This window comes from Anas acuta, chromosome 24, assembly GCF_963932015.1.
Source record: "Anas acuta chromosome 24, bAnaAcu1.1, whole genome shotgun sequence".
Taxonomy (NCBI): Eukaryota; Metazoa; Chordata; class Aves; order Anseriformes; family Anatidae; genus Anas; species Anas acuta.
Window position 1 is genome coordinate 2,583,678 of NC_089002.1, and position 27,399 is coordinate 2,611,076.

General features: G+C 52.7%; 2 protein-coding genes and 1 long non-coding RNA gene across 24 annotated transcripts in view; 2 read left to right on the forward strand and 1 right to left on the reverse strand.

Annotated features, from left to right (window-relative positions):
- Positions 1 to 8,009, forward strand: part of ANKS1A (ankyrin repeat and sterile alpha motif domain containing 1A) — a 106,091-nt gene extending 98,082 nt beyond the window's left edge. For 11 of the 19 annotated variants that reach the window (XM_068660105.1, XM_068660107.1, XM_068660111.1 and 8 more), the window contains 3 exons: positions 373 to 543; positions 996 to 1,094; positions 1,785 to 8,009. In XM_068660105.1, coding sequence (XP_068516206.1) covers positions 373 to 543; positions 996 to 1,094; positions 1,785 to 1,904 — 390 coding nt within the window. In that variant the 3' untranslated portion in view covers positions 1,905 to 8,009. The remainder of the gene's footprint in view (positions 1 to 372; positions 544 to 995; positions 1,095 to 1,784) is intronic. The other 8 variants (XM_068660112.1, XM_068660116.1, XM_068660120.1 and 5 more) reach the window with 5 other exon arrangements.
- A 1,225-nt stretch (positions 8,010 to 9,234) lies between these two features.
- Positions 9,235 to 16,530, reverse strand: TCP11 (t-complex 11). 4 transcript variants are annotated; one of them, XM_068660127.1, is made up of 9 exons: positions 15,977 to 16,530; positions 15,418 to 15,550; positions 14,541 to 14,661; positions 13,624 to 13,844; positions 13,136 to 13,272; positions 12,250 to 12,449; positions 11,766 to 11,950; positions 11,123 to 11,286; positions 9,235 to 9,647 (listed from the first exon to the last, which is right to left on the reverse strand). In XM_068660127.1, exons 1-9 carry the CDS (start codon positions 16,080 to 16,082, stop codon positions 9,409 to 9,411), a joined length of 1,506 nt encoding a protein of 501 aa, XP_068516228.1. In that variant the 5' UTR covers positions 16,083 to 16,530; the 3' UTR covers positions 9,235 to 9,408. The 4 variants fall into 4 exon arrangements, with proteins under 4 accessions (XP_068516228.1, XP_068516229.1, XP_068516230.1 ...); XM_068660128.1 differs by lacking the exon at positions 9,235 to 9,647 and having other exon boundaries at positions 11,148 to 11,286; positions 11,906 to 11,950; XM_068660129.1 differs by lacking the exons at positions 9,235 to 9,647; positions 11,123 to 11,286 and having other exon boundaries at positions 11,351 to 11,950; positions 16,392 to 16,530.
- Positions 11,691 to 26,450, forward strand: LOC137844124 (uncharacterized). Its single transcript, XR_011089831.1, has 6 exons — positions 11,691 to 11,829; positions 11,927 to 12,076; positions 19,186 to 19,249; positions 19,346 to 19,428; positions 20,466 to 20,603; positions 20,719 to 26,450. It is a non-coding gene; the product is annotated as an uncharacterized lncRNA (long non-coding RNA).
- Positions 26,451 to 27,399: the final 949 nt, after the last annotated feature.

The window sequence follows — 27,399 nt, forward strand, 5'->3', positions numbered from 1 at the left end:
TAACATGCTCTCAATTACACACAGTGTAATAGGCTGATTTAACAGCCTTTTAATTCACTGAGTGTGTGGAAGCATCGCTTGCTTTTCTTCTTGGGCAGAATCAGTTATGCAGAACGTTTGGGCTTTTTTCTCTTTCTGACGCAAAACGCTGCTACGTTGCAATGCCCAAGGGGCCACAGCAGGCTTGCAAGTGGCCCCGGGAAGGTGTGGGGGACGTTGCTCAGCGGAGAGGGAGCTGGGGACGTGGCAGGATGAGCCCTGCTGAGGGTCTGCGTCTCCAGAGCAAGCTCGTCCCTCGGCTGCCGAGTGCATGGGTCAGGGTGTGGAGCTGACATGCACCTAACGGCTGTGTGTTTTCTGCTCTCTCCGAAGAACCTGACGTACGAGATCATCCTCACGTTGGGGCAGGCGTTTGAGGTCGCCTACCAGCTGGCCCTCCAAGCCCAGAGAGCGAAGCCGCTGGGCGCTGCAGCAGGAGAGACGATCGAAACGAAATCTTCCAAACCGGTGCCTAAACCGCGAGCCGGCGTGAGGAAATCTGCAGTACGTATGCGCAAGTGTCGTCTGCGTGGTCCTAGCTGGGGTTTCTCCTGGGCACAGCTTGCCTAAACCCCCTTGTTGTGGTGGGGAAGCCTGGGTGCAGACGGGGTGCCCGTAGCGTCAGGCACTGCCGGTACTGCAGCAGCTGTGGCTCTGCTGGTGGCTGTGCTGTGGTGGCGGGGCTTCCCCTGCTGGGATGAGGGTGAGAAGAGGTGGAAATGCCCCGGGTGGGATGGGGGTTAAGTGTCCTGCTTGGATCCAGTGCAGCTCCTGTGTGCAAACCTGCAGAGGCACAGGGAGCTCAGTGGGCACCCTGCAGTTTGCAGCGTGGGAGCGCCCTCGGAGCCAAAACGCGCCGAGGTCGGAGCTGCTGAGGAGCAGGGACTGCTGCACCAGCCATTGCTTTCCTTTAATGTCTCCTTTTGTCTCTGTTCTGCTTGCTTCCCCCCGCTCAGGTGCCGCTCCCTCCCGACACCCGCTGTTGTTACTGTCACACCTGTACAACACACCGCCCCTCCTACCTGCCGCTGCAGTCTGTTAGTCCCGGAGCTAAGGTCTTTACCCTTTTCCTGCCATCTCCCATTACCACCCGCCCTGGGCTGCTCCAGCTGCCACCGGCCTCCCTGCTTCCCCCCCGTGCCTCCTGCCGTGCTCCCGTGTCCTGCCTCGCCGCCGTTTTCCCTCCCCGCTCGTTCCAGGGCCTGCACTGCGGGCTCCGATGGACCCCGGGGACAAACTGCTCAGAGTTTCCCCGCTGATGCAGGGCGGCAGCTCTCAGCTACCCGCGTTGCTCTTCTGGTGGTGGTAACCTTCCTGTAGGATCCTGATGCAGGAGGACAAGAGGAAAGAGCCTTGCTTGGTCAGGAGAGTAAATCACATGGGAGTTCACCTGCCTGGAGCTGTCTCCCTCTCTCCCCCTCTGCCTCTGATTTTTTTATAGAGCCGTCTCCACAGCGCTGAATTTTTCATGCTTGGTTGTGAAACGAAGTGAAGCTGTCGCTAGTGGTGATAGGGGCTTGCAGGCCTAGCTCAGGAAGTCATCTCAGGGTGCTGGGCTGAGGATGATGTGCTTAGAAATGTTTTAGCTGTGAAGGGCTCAAATGCCTCCGCAGTGAGAGCTGCTTCCCTGCACACGGCATTTTGGGGCAGAGCAGCAGCCTCTCCACGCGTTGAGTGCCCACTTGTTCTGTCCCAGCCTCGGAGGCGCGATGCCCTAACGCTCTCTTTCTCTCCTTCATTTCCAGCTGGAGCCCCCTGAAGTGGACCAAGACTCCCAGTCTCATGCCAGTGTCTCCTGGGTCGTGGACCCCAAACAGGACTCCAAGCGGACCCTCAGCACTAAGTATGAGACCACTATCTTCTAAAGCAAACAACCCCTGTGTCCACCTAGTCTAACCGTGCCTTTGCGATCTGATCTGTCTGCTGTTCTAAACTCCCTCTTCCTCCAGCTGCTCGCACTGAGCCCCGCGTAGGCACTACGTCAAAGGCAGCAGCACTTAAGAGACTGTAGACTTAAACGGCTTTTGTACCTGATCACTACTGAACACTGTGAATTCTCCTTACTCGGAAACAAGGGTAACACGCTGTTAGATGTCCGTGAGGTGGGAGGTGCAGAGGGGCGCAGGCTGGGGCAGCCGGAGCTGTGGATCCAGGAAGCCGCCTGCCGTTTTCACGTCTTTCCCCTCGCTCTGGCACTGTGAATCCCTGGGGCAACGTGATGCTCCCCAGGCCTTTTTTCTATTTCACCTTCTTATCCTTGGACTGATGGAGACCTCCCGTCTCTGCGGTGCACGCACTCCCTCCTCCTAGATCCTCTATTTCCCGACTGAGCCACGGCTGCATCCTGTTCTGGTGAACTCACCCCTCCTCTTACCTGTCATTCGAACCGACACTAACCACTGTGATGCTGTCTGCAAATAACACGGTCACTAGATTTCCTCACGGGGTCCCTGCCCACGATCTCTCTCCTCGAAGCCTGGAGCAGAGAAGCTGCTCTGAGGGGAGCGCAGGTTTGGGCCGGGTGTGATCGTTCCCACTGTGAGCTCTGACCCTTCCCGGAGATCCGGCGCGGTGGCCCCCAGCGAGCGCCCGCGGGAGCTTTTCGGCTGCATGCATTTCAGTCCCTGGTAGGATTTTCCCCCGTAGCCCTTGTGTTTACACTCACCAGACAGACTTCTTGTGACCTATGGGTGTAGTTCTCACTTGTAAAGATGGTGAAGAGGTAAAGCACTGAAAGGCACGTGTTGTTAGCCCCGCGTTGGGGAGGAAAGGTGTTTGAGAGGGGCTGGACACTGCGCTGGCAGAGGTCTGGTAAAGCAGGCGGAGCTGGGCTGCGTTCAGCACGCTCCCTGCAGTTTTCCTCTTTTGCCGAAGGGAGAGATGTGATTGAAATCAGTCTGCTGCTGACCCAAAGCTTATTTTCAGTCTACAAAATGTTGCACGATGAGGGCTATAGGGATCTTGAAACATCTGTCGCCTTTCATCCTTTGGAGCAAGGATTTCATTTGGAAACGGCCCCGTGTCAGTGGGCACCTCAGCCTGTGCTGGCTGCTTCTCAACTGCGTGTTTTCCTCTGGGAGCGTGTCCCCATTTCTGTGTATCTCAGTAGAAGCCACTTTTAATCCCAGGCTGGGAATCGTTTGCACGAGTCTGCGGGGCACTTGGCACAGGTTGGAGCGGAGCTGGGGCTGCAGAACAGTTCACATCCCCCGTGAGCACCCGAGCAAGCTGTCACAGACCTGCCCCCAGTTCCCTCACTTGCATTTGCAAAGCTCTCTGAGATGAAACTGAGGAGGAGGAGGGTGACCTGATGGCAAGACAGGGCTGGAAGCAGGACTCCAGCTTCTCATTAACTTCTACTCATTAAGTTGCTGCATGTCCAAGCAACGTAGCCTCTCTTTACCTCGGTGTCCCCGTTTTCAGGCTGGGAATGCACTTACCTACCTCTCAGGGTGTGAGGCTCGCTCCGTTTACAGAGCTGTTGTGGGGCCCCGTAGTGAAAGGCGCCGCAACTTCCACACAGTGGCAGCAAACCCCTTGCGCTCAGCTTCGCTCTCCCGACGGACGCCGTCCGGGTCTTGCAGCGAAGCCCCGGCTTGGGCCCTGCTCAGCCCCTCGTGGGCAGCGGCCGCGCACCCTTCCCGCACCCTTCCCGGGGGGAGGTTGGGCAGGTTGGGCGGCGTGGCCAGGGCCATAGCTCGCTGACGTTCACCTTCGTGCAGGGGTCTAAAAAAATCCCCTCGCAGCCCAGGTGTGAGGGGCTGGTGGTGACAGTGAGCCTGTGTTAGACACCTGAAGGTGGGCGGCAGCCACCCGCTCACCCACGTGCCGTGGCTGCGTGGGCACCGCGGGTTACGTGGGCAGAGAGCACACAGGTCTGCAGCAGTGCTCTGGTTCCAAAAGAGCTTTTGGAGCTTACCCCAAATCTCCCCTCATGATCAGTGAATGGTCAGAACAGCAGCCCTGGGTTATTTCCAGCCATTCTTTAGGGGACAGAACGAGCTCGCCTGAGTTTTGCTGGGGTTTTAGAGCTTCTGCCTCGCTGCTTCTGTTTCCCCAGACTTGTGGTGAAATCCGATGTTTCAACATCTTTATTTAGCCATTTTCCTGGGAATGAGTTTGATCATTGGAGTCCTTTGTGGCTTAATGGCACTGAGTGGCAAACTGACTTCAAAATTAGGGCCAGGCTGGTAAGCATCCCAGTGAGAGGACTCAGGGGATTGTCTTGAAGCAAGAAAAGGAAAGCAGACGTATTTCCTGTGTTATGAAGCCCTTAACGTAGACCCAGTGGTTCCTCTGCCTATGGGTGTGAAGCAGAGGTTGCGCTGGAGTTGCCCAAAGCACTGCGGTGCTGTCCCACGAGCCGGAGCACTGTGGCCAGCAGAACATTGCAGCGTCAGAGGTGCTCCGAGAGCTTGGTCTGGGGCTTGATTCCCAGCAGCTTTCCGAGCTGTACGAGTGCCCTGAGGGTTTGGTATCCTTCAGAGAGGAACAGAACCGATAGCAATGGCAGTGTAGTTTCTACGTGTAAGCATTTACCGTACAGTCGCCCGCACCTATTCCTGGTTTCAGAGGGTCTGAGCTCTTGCATCTCCCCCTGCATTGAGCTGGGAGCAGCAGGTTCCTCCCGAAACGGGGCCGCTAGTGCATGTGCCTTTCTGAGGGTGGCCGTCCAAACCCAGCTGGAATCGCAGGCGGCCCTGCCCGCACTACAAAGCTTCCTCTGTGTCCCTAACCCTCACGGCTGTGTCTCATCTCCTGGCTGTACGCCTCGCCTTTCCCGGCACTCGTTTGTGTATGACTCGGAAATCATTCATTCCATTATCTTCCTTTCTGTTTGCCTCTGAAAAGCTGATCTCCGGGCAGCTGTCTCCTACCACGGAAATGTAGTAACGGGGCAGAGACCTAAGAAGCAGTGGCCTGCTGACACGAAGATCATCCCCATCTGGCACTGGTGTCTGCCTCGGAGTGGGTGCATGGCTGCTCAGTGAGGGCTCCCAAAGCAGAGGGGGAAAGGGATCCCAGCCTCCAGCTGAGAAAAGCAGCTCTCCATTTCTAGCAAAGGAAAAGTTGAGACTTCCGAGGCCGAGAGCGATGTCACGTTTCCTAGGCTGAGGAAAAAAAAAAAACTTCTTTCGACCCGTTTCTTTTTTTTACATGTGAAATGATACAGAGTAAATCCAGTTCGCGGTTTAAATGTAGCACTGCAGGTTTTTTTGGTGAGGGAAAAAAAAATTATCTTTATTTACTGAGAATCCACGCAGTCCGGCAAGGAGTACAATAGAAAGTCTTAGCAGTGGGAGTGGTGTGCGCATCTCTAATGGTACTGAAAATTGCTTCAATTCTGGGTGAACAGTAGAGAAATGCCAAATTCTTGGAAATAACTTCCTCCAGTGTGAGAAGCCTTGCAGGGTAAGTCTGCATCCTTTGCTTTCCAAGCCATTCCGTGCTTTTATAGCGGATGGAGATAAGTTAAGGAAAAGAGTCTGCAAAGGATCTTTCACCTCCGAGTGGTTGTGGCCAAGTATTACCAATGGTACAAAGCTCGCTTCCCCTACAGAGAACTGTTGCATTGCAATACTTGACATTTCTATGGCAAGGACACAATTTCTTCCCATTTACGCACTGAATACCTGGAGGCGACTCCAGCCTCTTGTGCACCTGTCTTGTTTTTAAATGCAGTTATGCCCTGAAGGGTTGGATTTTTTTTAAGCTTATTCAATTGTGATTTAGCACTTTTTTGATACTAGCTCATTATTTAATTAGTGCAACAGTTTTTGGAAGATGAACAAAAAAAAAGGAGTTAAATTTTGGGCATTACACTGAAACAGTCCATACCCGAGGATAAATCATATCAACCCAAGGATGGCTTGGCCCCATTCAAAGTTCTGTATCCCCAAACACTGCCATCTTGAAGGGGTGCTGTGTGCTGATTTTTCTTTGAATTACCGGAGTATTTAACAGTAGTTTTGGCTGTGACTGATGTGTTTTCACAGTACTGTTCCTCTCGGGGGAGAGCTGTTAAAACAGTTGTGATTTTTAATCCTTCAGATGCAAAAACGTAGCGCAGCACATTTGTTACAATCTCGACAGGCATTGTAATGGTTGGGGATGTGGTACCCTGCTGCTTTACTAGAATGATATGCCCTAATAATTTCTGTTTAACTCCAGTTGCTGCTGTATGTCAGGATTTCATTTAGTCTCTCCAGCCAGTAAGAAAGGAGAGAAGTGAACCATAATCCCAAGGGCATAGACCTGTAAATGATTAGGAGGGGAAAGTGGAGATTTTTTTTTTTTTAAGTTGATGAATTTAGGAAACCTAACATTCCTTGTTATGCGTATGTTGCAATTCATACTGGTGTAAGTGTAAATATTTGGTGTGTTGGCAACAAGTCTTTTTGGAGAGATTGCAAATTGAACCTCTGCTTGGGAGGAGGGACACCTTTCTTTTTTTGATGCATGAGCTTTTTGAAGGTTGGCTTGGAGGTGACGTGGTGATGAAGACTCCAATCTTCAGGGGGCTGGAATTGGTGACCCTGGTGGTCCTTTCCAGTCCTGTGTATAATTCCATGGTTGTCTTTAGTGATCCAACAGTTCTTTAGCCAGATGCTCTTTCTCACTTAATAGACAAAGCAATTGTTTTGGCAGTGCATCTTCCCCTTTAATTTCAGTGGGTTTTGAGGTACTTGCATGCTGGAGACTGATTCTGGACCATGCCAGTCACTGACTCCTAGTAATTTGTTTAACGCATCCATTACGCAGTATTTTGGCTCTTCCTCCCTACAGGATTTCATGGTACCCGGAGGAAAGTGCCCCAAATTTCTGGTGCTGAATATGACTGAATTAAAATGCATTTGCTGTACTGCCTGCCTGGGAAAAGGTGGTGCTGCCCCAGGTTTTGTTCCCCTTTTCGAGAACAGATTGTGATTTACAGGCTTTGATTTGTACACGGCATGAGTCCAGGCTGAGAACTCAAGACAAAGACTTTTGCTAAGATGTTTTTTTACTAAGATTTTTTTTTTTTTATAAAGGAGTAGATGATTTTTTTTCCAAATCAAAGTTGCTTTTTCCTTTTTAGTTTTGTATTTACAAAAACAAACAAACAAAACCACCTAACCGTAGCTGGTTTTGAGCTTTCTTTGGAATTGTTCTTTTTAGAAGATAAAAATTATGCAACTCTTAAGGGGTACATGCCTGTCTCCCTCCTAGGGAGGAGGTAGGGCACCTTCCAGGATGTACCTGTAGTGAAAAGTTCATGCCTTCACAAGGCTGCTGTGAGACACAGACCAGATGCCAAATAGTACCTCCAACCAACTCGTTCTGTGCCCAGCTGATGTGGGTTCAGTTGCTTTAATGCTCATACCGCCCCACTTCAGAAGTTTCTAGTAGCAGAATTTTTCCTGGCTTTCTTCTGCTTGCATCATTTCCATGCAATCAGATCTTTATTTTAGAGCAAGCACAGTGTTTGCAACACTGTCTTGTTGCAAAAAGTCTCCCTTGTAGGTCTCCTATTGGCATTACTGCATTTTTATTTTTTTTTTTCAAAAGGAAGTAAATGTGCTGCTCTTACCAAGTAGATCTAGTTCACTTTTCTTACCCGTGGAAGAATAACCTGAGATTCCCTAACAGGGCAGAGAACAGTCAAGTTCAGTTTGCAATGTAGACATTTTTGCTAATTGTGATGTATGGCAGTGGGACTGATTTGTAATACAAATGTTATTTAATCTGTCTGTATTTTGATACTTGAATTTCCTTTTATTTTCTGTATATACAATTGTTAATCTGTTCAAATTTGTCTGAATTTTCAACATCTTGTGGTACCAAACATAACCAATCTGTGCAACAACATAGACTGACCTCACTACAACAAGGCGAGATTGTAAATATTCCTGGGCTTCCAGCAGTCGTTTTGTTGTTTTCATAATTGTACAACTTAGAACAGACTGAATTAATAAACAAACTTAGACACACGTTCGCCCTGTTATCACTGCGACGTACGCGTTGTGCAGAAGTCTCCTGTTCATCTGTGCAAGCAATGCTGTTCCTGTCCTCATCTCACAGATGCAACCTGTGCAGCCGAAGCAGGTAAGAGAAAGGGGTGAGGGTGGGCAGCTGAGAGGTGTGATTAGTTCAGCCTAGTGCTGTACCTGTGTTGCTTTGCTTTGTAAATCCAAGGAACAAGAGACCATCAGCAGTGTCAAGCAGCGTGCAGAGACGATTTGCTGCTCTCGTAGAAGCAAAGGACGGGCTGCTGCTCTGCTGGGAGCAGGCCTGATATAATTCCTTGGCCGCAGTGCAGGGTTTGTGCTGTCCTGAGGCGCGTGGCACGCAGGATGTTGGGTGTTGGTGGTGCAAATCGCATTGGTTGGAGTCGCTCGTTTTGCAGTTAATCATACTGATCACCATATGACTGGGGTTGATTCAGTATTGATCCTGAATACTGAATTCTTTTGAGACTAATTTATGCATAAAAGCACATCCATGTGCTCTGTTAAAGATACACCTACCTGTAACACGATGGTCTCCAACCTCTTTGTTCTCCACATAATTGTGGGCAAGGCTGATTTTTACCCCTTTCCATGAACACCTGCAAGGATTGATCCACTGAGGGAGGACTGTCAGGACCCTAACTTACTGATGATAAACACTAACATCAGTGTTCTGCTGCAGCACAGCAGCAATTAATTCATATAACAATTCTAACAGTTCAGGCAGCCATTGCATGTAGTATTTAACCTGCAAAGATTTTTGGCATACCAAGTAGGACGTTTTCTTTACATAAAATTAGAGCAAGAAATCCAGACATTTAAATACAGGTGAAAGTTCAGATTTTTGTGTCAAGTGAAATCTGGCTGATGTAAAATACTAAATTCATTGGGGGCTGCTAAATTTATACCACATGCTCCATTTCTAATAATTCAGTAAGTCAGGTTTTCAAGCTAACACTGAAATATATTGAGCAGTTTTAATGATCTTAAATACCATGTGGCTTTATCAAATCCAAACTGTGTCCCTGGGCTGTGACTAACATTTTGACAAAGTAGGCTACAGGCCCACAACAGAATTAACACCTTGAATTAAAAACAAACAAACAAAAAACTGCATTGCAGTTTTATAACCTTCATTTCCTTCCCTGCTAAATAGTGGCTTTTTTTTTTGGGGGGGGAGGGTGAAAAAAAAAAAAAAAGCATTCCCTTTTGTAGTTGAGAGGTTTATTCAGCTATTGACATGCTAAGAGTCACTTCCCAGTAGCTGTGGCGGCCCAGATGGGTTTATCTGATTGAGTTTTACAAGCTGAAGCATGATTTGAGAAACTGCTGGAGAATGTGTTCCACCCCTGCCCTCCTGTGTGGTACATAATAAAGATGATCAGAAGGAATCTGTTCCTGCATCTGATTCTGGTTCTGCCTCTGGGAAAAGCACTTTCTTGAGAATTCCCAAGTAGAAAGGGCCAAACACCTGCCTGTTGTGGTGGATCACGCTTCTAAACCTGCGCCCAACTTCCTGCAGCTCTTCTTGGATGGCATCAAGACCCATTGGAAAATCTTTTTGAGAATTCCATCCATCAGGGGAAATAAAACGGCTGAGGAACAAATGAATCCGCTGCTCTGTAGGGAGCAAAAGCAGGAGAACAAAAATCAACCTTTGTACAGCAAGCTAGCCTTTGAGAGAAAGGATTCCTTGTGCAGTCGAGAGCAGATCAAGGACAGCTGCGTTGTTTCAGGATGGTGCAGACAAGCTCTAGATGGACTTGGGACATGGTGGATTAGTGTGGTCTTCTTCCAAACACTAAGCAGATGAGACAGCAGCCAGCACAGGAACCAAGGTGAAGCTACCTGATGCTAGGAGAGCACTTGAGTATTAGGTGTACACGCCCTGTTTTCACTTTGTTCTGGGTTGTTGCTTTTGACAATGGCTTTACCAGGGATACTGGGCTGCAGGACGTTAGGTTTGATGGATTTGGCAATGCTTACACTGAAGTGGAGCAGTTCAACAATACAGGCTTTTTGTCCACTCTAAATTTTTGCCCAGAACTGTCACGCATCTTAGAAGCACAAAGGAATATAGAACTTCAGAGCCCAGGATTTATCTAGCCTGCCACAGCAGCATTTAAAAACTGAAATTATTCAAGCAGCCTCTCCGAGGGACACAGAGCTGAGGCTCATCTACCCGACTGCCTTGGATGTTGCTGTTTCAAGTATGTATTTGGAAAGCGCTGAGAGTGACAAAGAGCACAGACAAGACACTGCTTTTTAGAAGTGGAGAGGGGAAGGCTGTCTGGCTCTGCAGCTTCTAACGCCACGCCATCAGTGAGTCACTGCCACCACACGCTGCCCAGCAAGGCTGGGTTAGGCTATTAATTCAGCCTTCCGAATTACTTCAGAACAAAATAGGCTGCTCTGACATGGAAGGAATAAATCCAAATAGTGTGATAGAATCTTTGTGGGCTGAGAAGGATACTTAAGTGAATGCAGCACTGGGCAGGAAGAGCCTCACCTTATTTTCATAGCTGATAAAAGCTTGTCTTCCATGTGGAAGTAATCTTTCCTGCAGTGTACGAGCTGCCTGTGGCACTGCAATCTGATGGGGAGCTAGTAGCGTTCAGAGTCTAATAAAAGGTCAAAATAATCAGCTCTTATCCAAGACATTTGAATAAATATTTTGATGGAGCAGCATTATAGGGCAGCTGGTTAGCTGAATACCAGGCAGTGCACTCCCTAGGGATAAATATTATTTAAAGATCTTAGCGTGGTGCTTTACTAGAGCCAGTGATTAAGCCCTCACTCTACACACTAGCCTGAAGATTGCAACACCACCTAGTAACAGACCTTGCACTTAGGCCTGTTTAGCTTTTAGCAAGGATGGTAGGATTTAAGAGATTTTCAAAGCAATTACTGTTTGGGAGTCTTTCAGGGTGAAATAGGAAAATCAGGGCAGTTTCTAAACCTAGCTTCTTGACCCTGCAGTAGTTCTGCACAATGCAGGGAGTTCCTTTGCTAGTACCTGTCCTGCAGGGTTATAAGCCTAAACCTTTTATGAAAGCCTCTTCATTGCTGAGGGAGACACGAGCTCAGAGACTCACCGATGACATGCCAGACTGTGTTGCTCTTGTCTGCGATGCTTTTTATCTGGCCTTTCAGGGAAGCACATCTGTCACTGGTAAGAGCAGGGTAACCCAGCTGCGAGAGCGCCCTGCTGACTTCCTGCAGCACCTGATCGCTGATGTCTTGCAAAGCTTCTTCACACCTAAATCACACAAAGGTATACACCTGCACTCCAACCACTGGGCACATTTGCTGGGGAAGTGGTCTCAGGCACACAGCAAGCAGGGAAGTCTCTCCACATGCCCTTTGGGTGTCATCACGGGCAGGGAGCAGCACCTGACAAATCCCACTTGGCCACAGCTCTGGTGCCTGCTGCAAGTGAGCCACGCTTCCCTTCCTCTGCTCTTCGGCAGGCAGGTAGCTGCCCTGAGGCTGGCTCCTGTGACACGGGGCTCAGCACTCCTGCCTGCTCCCTTTAACCAAGAAGGGACAGTTGCCCTAGGGAGCTGACACCCAGCTAAATACACAGGCTGGCTTCCCCCGCTCCTTGCAGTGGACCCAGCTGCCATTTGGATCTCAGATCCCCTTCTGCTGCCAAAGGAGGTTCCTGCTGCTTGTCCCACACCCAACCAGTACCTACACACTCTTCTCCTTCTGGAAAAGAAAATGTAAATAACCCACCTGGTACAAGACAGCCCTTCCAAGAGGACCTTTGTTACCAGTTTCAGCCTAGCTACAAACCCAGGTGAGCCAAATAAGGCGCTTCCACACGTGCTGCTGGTCACTAGCAGGACTGCAGCTGTGGTGGCAAGCTGATTCACCTGCGCTCGGACTTCCTGCAGCCGGGCCTGGTCCATAAGCAGTGTCTGTGAACAGAAACCAGTCAGCCTGTGGGTGCAGAGACAATGGCTGTGATGACCAAGCAGCTCTCAAGCCACGGAACTGGACTGTACCAGCCCCATGAAGCTGCGTGGAGGGAAGCAGCAGAGAAGGTTAGTTTTGTGGAAAATCCAACTTGTTTCCCATGGGGAATAAACTCCATACAATGACTTGTGTAAAGGGGACAGAGACTCTTGCCAGTTCTTTCTATAAAAGACAGAGAACCTATACACTTGTTCATTTTGTATATCTTTATGCTGTAAGGGTGTCCCAGCCCTCATCCTACCTCAGGGTATTCCTTTTGTCCAGGCTCCCAGCAGAGCAGGTTCATGTATCCTTGATTTAGCACAGCCGTGAGACTTGGCAGAGCTGGGCTACCACCGACTGCCCCCTGTAAGGCTGCAGAGTGGGGCTGTGACTCTGAAAGGGATGCAGACACTCCTGCTGCTGCTTCGCGCAGCCACTCTGTGGTGTGATCCAGGCTGTCTGCAACAGGGTTTAAAAAAAAAACAAAAAAACACAGGTTAAACTAACTGAGTAAGAAGTGGCTACGTGATGTTCCAGCTGAACGGGATGCACATCCGCAATGCCAGGGCACGTGCTGGGTCCTGGGGTGGGGGGGGGGGGGGTTTGCACCTTCTCTAATTTTCAGCATTAATGTCCTGTTGGCAGGGCACAGGGTTAGGCCTCCTGACACTGGTATCTGGAGGACTTTATGCTGTAGAGAGGGTTTCAGTCTTTGAATAGCACCTCTAATTAAGCCTTATAAATGAGAGAGGCAGCCAGAGAGAAATATTCTACAGCCTAGCACAGAAGGGATGTCTGCACCAAATGCCAGCTTTTCATTTAAATACACCTGCTAATGCCATTTTGCTGATTCCTCTGGGGGTCTCAAAACACTTTAAACTTGCGAGCTCTTACAGTCACTCACAGCCATTAGGCCCATCTTATGCATGCAGAAACTGAAGCACACTGACTTCTTTCCTGCAGCGTATGGTAGAGAAGAGGCTGAGAAAGGGACCCAGGGGTCCTTCAGCTTTTAGAGGCATTTCTCTTTTCTTTTACTGAGCATGTGATGAAAGCATCAGCTTTAGAATATTCAAGGTCCTTTCTGGTGCTTCATTATCTCCCACAGAAGTAATAGGTCTCGTCTCCCTTCCCCACTGACTTACTGGGAAGCTTGTCTAAGAGTTCCTGGAATTTCTTCCGTTCGTACTGGATGGAATGGTCCTGCAAGTGGGGGCGGAGGCTCTGGATGCTAAAATTCAGCATATCCATTTTCATCAGGTCCAACACCCGGAAAATCTCCCTGGATGAGACACGGTGAATTGAAAGGTTAATACGTTAGTAAAAGCGAAAGTTGTGCATCAGTTTAGAATGCTAAGAAAGGGAAACTCAGAAATTCTTTACTCCGTATTCTGACAAAAGGCTTTTCAGTATAATTGGAGTTTCCTAAAAATTACTAGAAAAATTAGATTTACTTCACTGACGACTGTTCTATTATCTAGGAGCAACTGGGCAACATGAGTGTAACTACCCTGAAAAAGAACCAAAACCAAAAAAGGAAAGTAATTCCAGGGCAGTTTCTGCTTAACCCAGTGTTTTAATGTTGAGGGTTCTGCTGGTCTGCATAGCCCAAGACAGAGGGAGCATCGCCCACCTGAAAAGCTGAGCTGGGTCTGTGAGGCTTTGCAGTCCTTGCACTTCCTCATCTCGAACGGGCGCACACAGCATTGCCATCGTGTCAAGGATGTACGTGGTGAGGCCACGGATGTCCAGAACCCCGTGCTCAGCCTCTTGTCTAATTAACTCCATGTCAAGGGCCTCTTCAATTCGGCTTTGCAATCGGTTGTGTCGTGGCAGCAGCAATGACAGCAGAGCCTGCCCAAAGAAGTAACGCTAATTTTTAATCCAAAACCACAATAGATCTTTGGAATTGCTCAACAGGAATCAAGGTTGGCCTTGAATTGAGACTCAGTACACAAATTGTGGGGCACACGTTGCGTTAAGGGAATGTTTGTCTCTAATGACTCACTTCAGGGTGTCTGGCTACTGTTTTGCAGATTGCAAAATCTCCTTTATCACCATGCACAAAAGAAGGGAGTTACCTGCCTGGAATCTAATGGGAAAACGTGGACTGAAGAACTATACACAACTTCATGCTCTGCTAAGAACTGTTGTCTTTTAGTTCTAAACAATGTTCTCGAGGACCACGCTGTACACTTACACAGTAGGTACAGCTCATCATATAGCTAAAGGGGTGTCTTTGTACAGAGAATTGCAGTTTTTGGTTGGCGGATGCTATACCTGGAATGGCTGTTACTAAAACCAACAGCTCAACAGGCTTTCCATTGCTTTGGTAGAGCATTTTTTAAAGACCTGGAACCAGAGAATGAGTTTCCCTCTCAGACAGACTTTATAAGGTGCAGTTGTGTAACTTATGTCTCCCTATAAACTATATGGAGCTTGTTTTTGCCTCTTACACATGTTCACATGGGAATATTTGGATTTAAGGGGTGGGGTGATGATTAAGGGAAGACTAATTCTAAGGTCTTCCCTGTGCCAGGATCAGCTGACCTCCTTTATCTCCTGCAGCAGCTGGATTGCCTGAGTGTAGTTGGGGGGGCTGGCAGAGATCTGTTCTTTCAGGTTGTCCCAGAAAGCTTTGTGCAATGTCTCCTTCACTCTGTTTTCAAGGCTAAGAAAGAAGAGAGGGAAGCAGGGGGTTTATCTTAGCATCAGATAAATACAACCTCTCAGTATGATGGGGCCATTCCTCTCTGCTTTCATTGTAGTTTAGGTCTTTTGACGTTTTCTTCTCCTAGTCTTTCCTCCAAACTGTCAGCGATACACCTCATGAAAATCTCTCTCAGATTAAATGTCCTGTTCATCTAAAACAGGACTCCATCCTCTCAACCCTGCTCATAAAATGCACTTAGCCCCTCTTAACTATGGGATAGCATAGTATTTTTCACAGAAACTCTTATAAGTCCTCAGAGAAGATCAAGAGAATATTTTTCTAGCTAGCGCTGATGCAATGAAGGAGAGAATGTCAGCAACTTAAACAGATCTTTAACTAACGAGCAGACATCTCAGAGCTGTTCAGTGAAAATTCTGCTTTGTTCTTGTCAAAGCTGCAGCTCACGCAGCCGAAGCCTCTAATTCTTTCAGTGTTAGTGAGTCACATCTGACATTCGCTGTATTTAAGAACTTCTTAGTAAATCGTGAAGCAACGAATAAATAAAACAACACAGTTCCCCCCCCCCCTTTTTTATTTGTTGCTTCAGGAACTCTTTTCTTTTTACTTCTATAGTCAGAACCTAACCTCCTTTCCATGTTCTCACATCTTTTCTGTAATGTGACAGAAAGAAGCCTAGCCTGAATATATATATATATATATATATATATATATAATGTGGTGTCTATACATTCAGGTATACATATTTATATGCACCTGAATGGGGAGAAGTTGCCCATTTGCAGTTTGAAGTCACCATTCAGCACGATTTCATGCGCGAGGCTCAGCTTGTAGACCTCATCAGAGATTTCCTGCAGCTCGCTCACGGACAGGTCCTGCGGAGGGCTGGCTGTAGGCAAGCAGGAGAAAATAAAGACCGTGAGGAGGACGGCTCAGCAGCCTCCTGCGAGAAGAAGGTTTAAAAACTGATGGAGAATGAGGGAAAAAGAGGGGCAATTTGTGTTTTAGGGGAGGAACGGGCTTTGCAAGGGCGCTTTGCTGCTGGAGGACGCTGTGAGCTCGCTGGTCGATAGCAGGCTGACCCCTACTGACCGCTGCTCGGCATCGCCTCCCCCGCGGGGAGCTTTTTACCGGGGCCGGGACATTTCGGGCTGTTTTTAACGGAGGCTGGCCGGTTTTTATCCATCAGCCGAGCCCTCGGTGTGTCCTCCTCCAGATTAAACACTCACAGGGGCTCCCCTCAGCCCCGAGAACCCCCCTTTTTGGCGCTGTCCCGCAGCTCGCCGCTGAGGTGCCGGCGGCTCCGGGCCCGTACCGGGTGCCCGCGGCCTTTCCTCGCCGCAGTCCCGGGGCCGCCCGGCCGCTGCCTCAGCGCCTGCCGGCCCTGGGGGCCGCTCGTCGCCGGGGCTGGGCTTAGGCATGGTGCTGCCAGGGCCGGGAAGAGGGCGCCGGGGTGGTAAAAGGGGCGTTACGGTGGAAAAAAGGGCTCCAGGGTGGTAAAAGGGGCGCTCAGGTGGTAAAAGGGGCGCCGGAGCCCTGCCCCCTGCCCCGCCGCCCTCCTCCCCTCACGGGGCCGCCGTTGGACTGAGGCGCGGCGCGGCCCGCGCCCGCCGTCCCTTCAAACGGGACGAAACCAACGCGAGGCGGGAGGGGAGGAACCGGCTCAGTGCTTTCGCCCATTCCCCCCGCCCATCCCGCGCCCACCCCTGGGTGCCAGCCCCCGCAGGCACCTAAAGCGGGATCCGTTCCGTGGGGCCCCGCTGGTGGGCGCTGAGCGGGTGAGGCTCGCTGACCGAGCGCCCGAGCCCCCAGCGCTCCCCCATGGTGGCACCCGATGGGCCGCTCCACAGCGCACCGTCCGGGCGGAGGGCTGCCCGTCACCCCCCCGTGTGCGCGATGGAACGCTCCAGGCGCCGAGCCGAGGCAGCGCGGCGGGGCTGTCCCATTCCGAACCTGGGGGGGGGAGGAGGAGGAGGAGGCACGAAGCTCAGGGGCCTCATGGCAGACAGGAGGATGAGGAGGGTGGGCGCGAAGAGCGGGAGGGCTGTGGTGGGGCGGGGGGCGTCCTGCCCAGAGAAGGGCTGTGAAGGCGAAGGGAGCCATTCCTTTAGGCTCAGCACACCTCACGGCCCAGGAGAGGCGGTGGAGCCGTGCTGCTGGCGGCTCCATGGGCTTGGCACCTCCAAAAACCCAGCTGGGAGCTGGGAGCCGCCATTTGCTGCCCGGGCGTGGTGAGGCCGAAGGCTGCTCCTTCATCCTTCAGCTGCCCTCCCCGGCGTGTGGCACTTCAAGTAAAACATAAGCAAAGCACAGAGCAAAGCACATTGTCACCCCTCACCGCCACGTCCCTGCCATGCCGTCAAGGCGCCGTGTCCCACACCGAAGGCGGTGCTGCTGTGGCCCTTCCCGTCCGGCCCCAGTCCCGTTTTTGGGCTAAATTCCGTGTGAAGGCCTCGGGAGGGCTGTGCAGGACGGGACGGGCTGCAGCAGAACAAAAGGCAGTCGCCATGCCCGGCTCCCCTTGCCCTCTGTGGAATGGCAGGAATTTCTCCGCCGTCCGAAGGCTGGGGGAGTCACGGGCTGATTGTTTTTATACCTAAAGCCGTGGCTTAGTGGCTGTCAACTGCCGGGGTATTAACCTTAGAGCTGTCAGAGGGAATAAAGTGAAAAAGCCAACTCTAGGGCTGGAGGTTGCAACAGCTGCAGTGTCCCTCCACCTAACTTTTATCATTTATTTTTATCAGTTTTCCCTCTGGTAGGCGACCCTCTGTCCGTGTACCCTCCTGCTATAACCTCCCCTTGACCTGGCCAGCACTGGAATTAAATCTGGGGGGCAAAATGCCCAGCCCGGGCTGTTTGTGCTGTCATGAAACATCTGCCTCTCTCCTCCCAGCACCTTCCCATTTCCTCAGCATCCTCTAACGCCCACAGCAGGCACCTGCGGCACCCACCGTGGAGCTGGGGGGGTCACAGAGCGCTGCGGGGCCACGGGGCAGGGGCTGGGAGGTCTCGGGGTGCCCAGTGCCCGGCGCCACGTGTGTGTGGGATGAGCACAAGAAGTGGCCCCTCCGGGAGATGGGGCCTTGATCCGCCCCTCCTGAAACAGCTCAGCCCTCCAAAGGCTCTGAAACGCCTAAGATGTCTGGGTGCTGTGGCTGGAGAACTGCAGAGGATGAAAGGCTCAGCGCTGGCACGCCATGTGGGGACGGACAGCCCAATTACCGCATGTAATTAGTTACAGCTCCGCAGCTGGGCTGTGCGAACGATGCTGCAGCTCCCTTAGCCCCGTGCAGTTACAAAGGGAAATGTCCTGGGTGGGTTTTAAAGGTGGTTGGAGCTGCCCCCGTTGTCGTGGGTTTGTAGCAGGCCAGGAGCGTGATTAATGCAGCTCAGCCGATGAGTTGAAACCCGTTTCGTTTCTGTAAACAACCGCGTGCCGGGGAGGCTCGCCATAGCCTGAGCCCCTGGCTGTCCCACTGTGCATCTGCAGCACACGGTTGTGTCACAGCCATCTCCTGAAACCCTCGGTGATTTCCTCAGGCCCCCGGGGAGCTGTAAAAAATCATCCCATCAAAAAGCAATAAGGGAAAAGTGCTTGGCTCGGGCAGCGCTGCAGTTACATCAGATGGCGACCGGCCCTTGGCTTGGGGGTGGATGCCGCTGAGAAAGGAGCTGGGAAAACCCCGATGTGTGGACAGCTCTTTCCTCTTGCTCAAAGCACCCCAGAGCTCGTCTGGCATGTGGGGTTTGCCAGGTCAGCACGGCTCTGGGGGGGGGGATTTGCTCCCCCCTGAATCGAGGGCCCTGCAGGCCAGCGGCACAGGCCATAGCACTGCTTGCTGTGCACTCTGCAGGCAGGCAGCCTCGGGATTTTTTAATTTTTTTTTTTTTTTTTTTTCATTTGTCTGTTTTTCCAAGGGTGGACTCGCCGCAGATAACGCGCGTCGTGGCACAGCAGGCTGACCCCAGGCAGAAGCAGGGCTGTCTGCTCGCCTCGCCTGAGCTGATAATTATTGGAGAACTCTCCCAAAATAGCACGTGCAGTTCACACACGGTTGGTGGCTCCGGCCTGGAAAGTTCAACAGCAGGAGAAGGCGAGGGGAGTGAAAGCAACGGGGCCCCTGCACGTGGTGCAAACATTGTGTTTGCACGTTCAGGAGCATCAATGCAGTGGGTTCATCCCAAAGAGCAGCCATGAAGGGGCACGAGGAGGATTTTGGGGTGGATTTTCTGCTCAGAGCCCCAGGAAGGAGCTAGCAGGCAGCTCGCGGGCAGGAAGGCTGCTGGTTGTGAGAAATACACCCAGTAAAGCTCATCATGGGGCCAGTTGGGGCCAAATCCTGCTCAGGAATTTCCCCTTGTGCCCCCCGTGCAGCTCCATGCGATGCCAGCTCCTGCTTCTGCCCCTTTCTGATCTTCAGCTTTGTGTGAGGAAGCCGAGGGCGGGGAGGTGGTGTTTGTGTCAGAGAATAAAAGAGCACAGCCCGCTGGTGCCTTCAATTTGCTCTCATCTCTCCATTTCAGAGCAGGGCCCAGATCTCCCAGCCTATAAATCCTGGTCCCAGAGGAGGCAGTTGTGTATTTAAATGTATGTGCATTTGCCCTGCATTCATTTCCTTTCCCCAGGGACTGGTGACATGAAGAACTGTAATAGCTGAATGCATTTTTAATGCCTTTCCTGCAGATTTCTGCAAGGGAATCCAGTTCCTGGGTGGCTGTAACTTGCCGCAAAGGCAGAGGACCTCGGGAGCATTGGTAATAAGCGGGGTAGGTTTTTTTAATCTACCATTTTAATGAGCTCCATCCATCTCCCTGATTAGATTAATCTAATTTATTTCATCCAAGCCATTTAGGTGGAATTCCAACGGGGGAAACGGGGATTTTTGAGTCTTTCAGGGTGAGCGCTCGAGTGTTGGGCAGCAACCTCCACGGGGATATTTCCAATTTGCCCTTTTATAGCCTCGGAGACTTGTAACCCCCACATTCACATCGGAAAGCACCCGTCTGTGCTGCGAACCTGCCTGTATCAGTGGCATGACGGTGACGATGAACCCAGGCACCGCTCCCTTGCCCTGATTCAAGCAACTCCCCCAGGAGGGCAAAGCCAGGCTGGCTTGCCAAAAATGCACCCACCCGGCAGGAGCAGAGGGAGCAGCATCGCTCTGGCTGCCCCTCCACGTCCCAGGGGCAGCGAAATCTCCACGTGGGAGCATCCCCACCGGCGGCACGGCTTCGCCGGGCGCAGCGGGAGGGAAGGGCCCGCTTGTTCAAACAGAAATGCCTTCGGCGGCGGGCGCAGCCAATGGAAGGGGAAATGGGTTTTTTGTTTAAAAGATGGCGTTGTTTTCTCAAGTCTGACGAACGTGAAAGTCCCCATTTAAAGGAGGCGAACCTGCAGTGAAGTCGGTCACTGTTTACACGCCCACGCGCCGACTGGGGCGGCCGAAAGCAAACTTCCTGGTGTATCCTGATCCAAATCACCTGGGAGCGGAGCTCAGCGAGCACAGCGCCGAGCTGTGAGCGCCGCGAGCAGGGCTGCGGCTCTGTTTACAGAAAAGCAAACCCCGTCCGAACGGGGGACGTGAAGCCCGGCTGGCATTGCAGCCCCAGCTCCCAGAAAATGGGGGAATTTGGAGCCTGCGTGCTGCAGCTTTGGCTCTGCCAAAAATCCTCCTTCCAGAAGGATAACGAGCGGGGTGGAGGGCAGAGAGCCTGAGCAGGTGTCTTTGGAGGGTGTGGAGAGGGGAGCTGGGGAAGAGGGGAGTTTTCCTCTGCCCCACGAGCCAGGAAAGCTATTTTTGCAGGAGCTCCCGGTGCACCAGACAAGGTCAGGATTGTTTCCGTGCTGGATGCTGGTGCAAATATGCGGCCGGGAAGTTGGATCCCGAGGAGCTTGCAGTTCCCCGGCAAGCAGATAAAGTATTAGTGCCCGTCTTGTCCAGGTGAGGGGATGGAAACGCTGGGCTGCACGGTTCTGGTCTTGGTGTCGGGGCTGCCGTAGCCACTGGTAGCAATTTGGGAGCCGGCTGGGTCGGCGAGTTTCCTCCTCTCTTTCAGCGTGGACGTGCCCCATGGTGAGCTACGTGTTTCCCCGGTGACTTCAGTAGCTATTAATTCCCTGCTCCTAACCCAGAGCGTGCCCGTCTCCGTGAGACATCCCATGCACCCGGGCTGCCCGTGGCCACCTCGGTCACGGCGCACGTGGCCGGGCGGTGGGATTTGGCCACCTTCAGCAAACCATTGCCCGCCCAGCCCGGCCTCTTGTGGCCAGCAGCTGATCTCAGCGCGTGGCCAGCCGATCCCGTCACCGCATGCCCAGGGGATGGGTCGGTGCTGGGTAAACTGAGGCTTGCAGGGGTTTGGCTCGTGGTCATGTCCTCAGCCTGGGATGGTGCCGAGGAGCCGCTCTCTGCGCTCTTTTGCCCCGTTGGATGCTCCTGGACACAGTTTTGGGCTCTGTTGGCAAAACACCGGTGCTGCTGGCTCGGTGCCCTTGGGAAATCTTTGTGTTTGCTGACTTGACTCCATTCGTGCTCATGGAGAGCTCAGCTCCGGTGGTGCCGCGGCGTGGGGAGGCCCAAACCACACACAGAGCTCGGGCAGGGATTTCAATCCCCCCACCCCAAAAAAAAAAGTTCAAAGGTGTTTCGGCTTAATGCGGTTTATCTAAATTGCTTCATGTTAGTTAATCTGGATTAACGCAAATGCTCTCGGAGTGGTTGGCTGGGGAAAGGCTTGCTAAGCCATCCCGACACGAAAAAACTTTTCCAAAAGTGAAAAGTTTGAGCTGGGAAAAAACAAAAAACAAAAAAAGGCAAGGTCCCGTTTTGTGTTGAGTGCGTGCGAGCCCTGCGAACCAAGCACGGCTGTTCCCAAATCCAGGGGCTGCCTTCGAGGGCTGTCTTTGGGCACCCCCATAACTGGGGAGCTGAGGACCTCCCCCTGGTCTCTCCGGGGCTGTGTGAACCCCTTTTGGGCTGGCGTGCAGCTGCTGGCCCGATTACTGAGAGAGATCCAAGGTAAATGGGAGGTCAAGCCCAGATTTGGCGATTTTGGTGGGCGCGAGCATGACTGAGGGCGCCATGTGATGGGGACGACGTCCTGGTGATTGATCTCCGTGTCCTCTCCTCTCCTGGGAGCTGGGATTAGGAGAGATTTTACAGCTGAGCGGCCAGCATCGCCTTAGGATTGGGTTTGCAAAGGCTCAGCCCTGACAGCCTCTCCTGGGGAAGGACTTTTTAGGTATTTATGGCCATTTGGGCCCATCAGTTCATGGATCACCCCTGCGTGTCTGTAGGAACTTCCCACCCTGAGAACAAGCAGAGAAACGCCCTGCGGGGAAACTGGGGCTCAGGGGAGGGAACTACAAAGCTTCAGAGAGGATCATTTTGTATCTGTGTGTTTCCCTGGGATTTGTGTGCACTTTTTTGCCTTGCAGAAGGCTTCTCGTGCACCCTCGAGCGAGTCCTCGCACCTCGGAGCTGGGTTCCTCCCGGGCAAGGGGGCGAGCAACCCTTCCCGCAGCCACCCGTGCACGGACCGAGGGTGCTCGGGTGCTGCGGGGAGGGCCGGGGAGCGACGGATCGGCGCCGGGAAGGATCCGGCCCCAGCTCCAGGCAGCCGCAGGCGAAGCTCGGCGCTCCCGCGGAGCGGGGATGGAAGTTGTAAGCGAGACCTGGGCGCTGCCCAAAACCTGGGGACTCCCTCCTCCCCCGGCCCCAGTGCAAACAGCAGATTAACAATTTATTTGACGTGTTGCGGCTGGTTAGTTTCTTCGCCCGCTCCCCTGATCAGAGGGAATAAACGTTGCAGTGTGCAATAATGTTCATTTCAGGTGAGGGTAAATATAGAAAGGAAAACCTGCTGAGAGCGAGCCATTTATTTCTGCGTTTGGAAGCCTCTGCTCATAAACAGTCAGTCATAGCCATTTGGAAAATCCCAGCGTGGTTTTCTTGGCCATCCGAGAAGAACGTTTACTTTCCTGTAGGTTAAGAAGTTAGTTTTAAATTAAAAAAATAATAATGGCATCTCACTTCCAGCTGCCCTCGGGTGTTTAGGGCTTGTTGACACACTAAGGCCGCTCTGTTCTCCGGCAAGGCTGCCCTGGTGCGGGATCACAGAGGGGATCCTGCAGGGCTTTCCCGGCTGCCGGTGCTGGGGAAACTTGTTCTTTGATTTCCTCTTGTCCCCCAGCTTTGGGGGGCTCAGGGGGATTTCGAATCGGGATTTGCTCCGAAATCTCAGCCGTGTGCGGGGCTGGAGGGTAATGGACAGGGGTTTTGGTGGAAACACCCAGCTTTTGGGGTTGTAAGAGCCGGTAAGGCTGCAGAGAGGTGCTTGGGGTGATCCCAAGAGCCCTGGGGCTCGGGGGCTGTGTCCGCAGGGAGGCAGCGGGGCTGGGGCAGGGGGACGAGCCCGTTGTGCTGTGCTCACACCACACCAGGAAAACCTCTGAGGGTTTTCGGGACAGCGTGCCAAAGACAACAGGACAGCGCGAGCTGCAGGAGCATCCCTCAGCTGTGCCCCGGCACCCAGATGCCGCAGCGTAGGAGAAACCCCAAAAACCAGCTTTGTAGGACTCAGCTAAGAAAGGTGAGGACTCCCTGACCCAACACCCAGGCTCTGCTTCCCTCCTTTATCCTGACAGCAGCTCCGAGGACCGGAGCAGGACGCAGCAAAGCGGCCACTGTGGCTTGGCACGCTGCTGGCTCCGCGCCGCTGGCACCGGGGGCCGGGAGCCAAGGCGCTGCAGCGGGCTCGGAGCGGCCAAAGGCTCCCGGCTCTGACGTCCTGTGCAGCCAGGAAGGGTCTCTCCGTGTTTTCCGACAGGCTTGGGATTTGGCTCGGGTTTGCCTCGGGTTTCCGAAGGCAAGAGGCAGTTAAGTCTCTTGGAAGAATGAATTAATTAGCGAATGCCTTTGGTCAGGTCAGCGCCCTCCAGGAGCGTTCTCCAAGCCTTGAAAGCGGCGCCTCTGCACCCAGGTAAGCCGCCCTGAAAGGCTCGTGTTACCGGGGTATTTTAAGAGCTATACGTACATCAGCATGGAGGAACCCTGCTTTTAAAAAAAAAAAGGAAAAGAAGAAAAAAAAAAAATCCTCCCCCAAAACGCGCTGTTGACTCTAATGGTGGCATTTGTGTAAGCAACAAAATATTGACGCAGTTGGCTCAGGGCTGGCTGGGGCTTCTGGAAATAAACTAATGCCTTGTTAAATTGTATATGGAAATGCAAGTGGGAAAATGACTGACATCTTACACAACTCAGGCACATAAAATCGCTGCTTTACTACAGTGTGAAAAAACTCAGGAATTAATAGGTCTCCTTCTGCTCGGGGGCGTTGGATTTATCCCCGAGTAAGATCCATAAACTATTTTAAGGAGAGAAGTGCTACTTTTAAACGCACGCGTCTGGGTCCTGGAGTTAAAGTGGTGTCACCAGTGCCGAGTTAACCCCTTGCCTTCTCACCAGCCCCTGGGGTAACGCTCGGCGGAGCCACGAGCCCCGTTCTTGGCAGGTAGTGCTCTGGGTGGCCATACGGACACATCGACACCTGATAAACGCTAATCCATTATTTCTGGGGGCGTTAAGCACGGTGTGTTCTAACGACCTGGGTCAGAAATGCATTTCAGGCCTCACTCCAGCAGAACCCGAACCCCGAGCTTGATTTTACATGCGTGGGACCTAAAAATGCCTTTAAAAGCAAACACCTGCTCCGCAGCAGCGCCTGGGCTGAGCCCGAAGCAGGCACTGCTGCGTTCTGCCGTCGGTGGTCGGTGGCCGGGAGATGCATTCATTGTGTGAGTGTCTTCTAGGGGAAGGATGATTAACAAAGCTTCAAAGAGCGACGAGTTGCTTTCCTTGCTGCCCGAAGCCCCTTCCTTCTCCACCCACATCCTGACGAGCTGCCAGTTGGTGTACACATGCTGATGGAAAAGCAGGACAAGGTAGGAGCTGCGGGGAGCTGCCGGCAGCGCGGGGTGCGAGCCACCAGCAGCAGCCGCTCGGGTGTAATTACACCCCCCCTACCCCCGCGCGCCGGAGTGCGATTTCCCAGTAATTATTCTGGAAGAAAAGCCTGCCTATTTCTGTAAGGGCTTATGTCACTTAGAAAGCTGTTATAAATTCGAGCTGGAAAAAGGGACCCTTATTCTGGGCTAAGTGTGGTTAGTGGTTAGCTGGGAACGGGGCTATTCCTGGCGCTGCCAGCGACCTTCCCGGTGACGCCGGGTAAAGTCACCTCACCTCCGCCTGTGGCAGCTTCTCCCGCTGCAAAGTGGGAATTACAAACACGGGCTTTTCTCCGCCCGCAGGTTTGGGAAGCCCTGCGACGCTGGAAAAAAGGTGTCACAGCGTGGCAGGCAGTCATTTAGCACGACCCGGCGCTTTTCGCCCCCCTTGGAGGCATCTCCATCAAATTGCAGGTTGAGGAAAGCAGAGATGTGCCCGGGGAGCTCGTCGTGGGGATGGGCTGAGCCTCTCGAGCCCGGGCCGTTGGCTTCTTACTGGGAATGCAGTGTTTTCCTCGCTGTTTTTAAAAATAGCCCATTCTGTTCCCAGTTTGGGACCGCACCCCTCGCCGGGGCATCGAAATGTCTCGGCTGCTGCTTCCTCGAGCCAAGTCGTGGCAGCGCAGACTTGCGGGGTGCACGAGCGGCGTTATTGAGCACCCGGCGGGCAGGAGGGGTCCTGCTGGGGGCAACAGCGGCAGGGTGCCCGTGGTCCTCATGGATGGGGGGAGAAGGCAATCTCCTGGTTCTCAGCACAGTGGCTTAACCCCTTGGCCTCTTCTTCTTCCTCCAGCGCCCCTGCCCGATTCTGGAGCTGGTTCTGCAAGCTCCGAGATCCGTAATGGGACTTTTGTGCCCGCTGTTTCTTGCACAGCCTCAGAAATCCCTTTTGGCCCCAGTGCTGTGCAAATATGCCCAGGCAGTGCTGAAGATGGGGCTCATTTCTAGCGTGTGACATTCAATTCATGCTAGAGCTGGGGAGATGTGGTTTTAAAGACTCTTTTCATTCTCACCGATAGCACAGGACTGCTCGTGGCCGGACTTTGCTTTGGAGAAGCCGGCGCTGAGGCACCACCATGGGGATGCAGGGAGGCGAGGGGAGCATCAGCCCCGGCGCCTTCCCACAGCCTCCATCCCTGCTCGGGCTCTGCAGCGGGGCTCAGCCCTGCTCCAAAATGGGCTCAAGCCAACGAGACGGAGCAGAACAAGATTTTTACAGCCCATTAGTGCTCCCCGGAGCCATCCAGCCCCTCTTGCGCTAAAAGCGGTGGAAGCCACAGGAACATTGAGGTTGGTGTCCAGAAGATGCCAGCCTGCCCCCCAGTTTTGTGTCCCATCCTCGGGGCTCTGCCGGAGCCAGTGACCCCCCCAGACAGCCCTGGGGTGCTGGAAGTCCCCCCGGGAGTGCCACGATGAGCTGGTGAGCACCGGTCCCGGTCCGGCCCCGAGCTCCCTGTCAAGATGTGCATGGGAGGGTTCCAAGTGCAAATGTGTGTTTGCTAATGGGAAATGAATTGCCTCTTGCCCCGAAGGCTTGCAGCTTGAGGAAAACAACGCAGGGTCTAAGAATGACCTCATATTGCCTCCCAGGGAATGTTTTGCCAGATGAAGGGGGGAGAGGCAGCATCAAGACAGCACAATGTATGTATCTCTCTCCCTGTGTAAACATCCCTGTAGCTGCAGAAACCTCTTAAAACCCAGAATGAGAGGAGAACAGCTGCTTTGATCTGTGGATGTGGTTGTTATTTTCTAAGTGCGGATCCTTTCTTTTTTTAATTTTGCCTCAAATTAAAAAAATGCCTGTTGTGATCTTTTGCTTTTATTTCTTGGCTGGAGACCCGAGCAGGGTGCAGTAAATTTTCATTACTCCCCATGTAACCGTTTCAGCATGGTCGACAATTCCTCGCCGGCTCTTCAGCGCCGCAGCACAATGGGCCGAATCTGCTGGCCCTACATGAAGCCGGAGCAAATGGGTTTTGCCCAGAAGTGCTCCACGGGGAGTGGAGGCAGCGGGGAGGAGAGTGCTGCCACCTCCTCCCCTTCCCGACACGCACACTCACACACACACACACACGTGCACACGCACGGGCACACGCACGGGCACACGGCTGCTGGGCTCTCCATCCCCGTTGCCTCTGAAGGGTTTTGGAGAGGGGCTCCCGGGGCCGGATCCGTGCCAACCCCGCACGGCAGCGGCAGGAGCTGGTGGGGAGCCACCAGGGCCGAAGCACCGGGCTGTCTTTCAGGCGATTTAAGTGTGATTCATGGCCCTTCCTCCAGCCTCCCTGTGTGATCCGGGGAAGCTCCGTCCGCCTGATTTTCGCCATCTGCACTGGGAAGGGGACGGCTCCTCCGTGCTGAGGGGCACCGCGGCACGTGCAGACCCGTGGTGGTGCAGGATGCGTGCTGGGACCCCCACCTTCTGCTCTTCCAGCCCCGGGAACCGGGTGGCACGGTTTGGGGAAGAAAACCAACTTTTAAGGGATTTTCTTGACATCAACAGCCCATCCCAACCATGGTGCCCTGCAGCCCTTCTGCATTGGGTGAGCCAGGCGCAGGGCATGAGTGGTGCTACCAGCAGCTAAGGATGTGCCGTAAGAGGCAAGATCCACCCCCAGTGCACCGTACTGGTTTAACTGGGAGCTCTCAGCCGGTCCCAGCCCCAACAGGAGCGAGGAGCTTGCTTTTCCCCCCCCCCCGTGCCGTCACGTGGCCGCCCGGTGTTTTGGCGT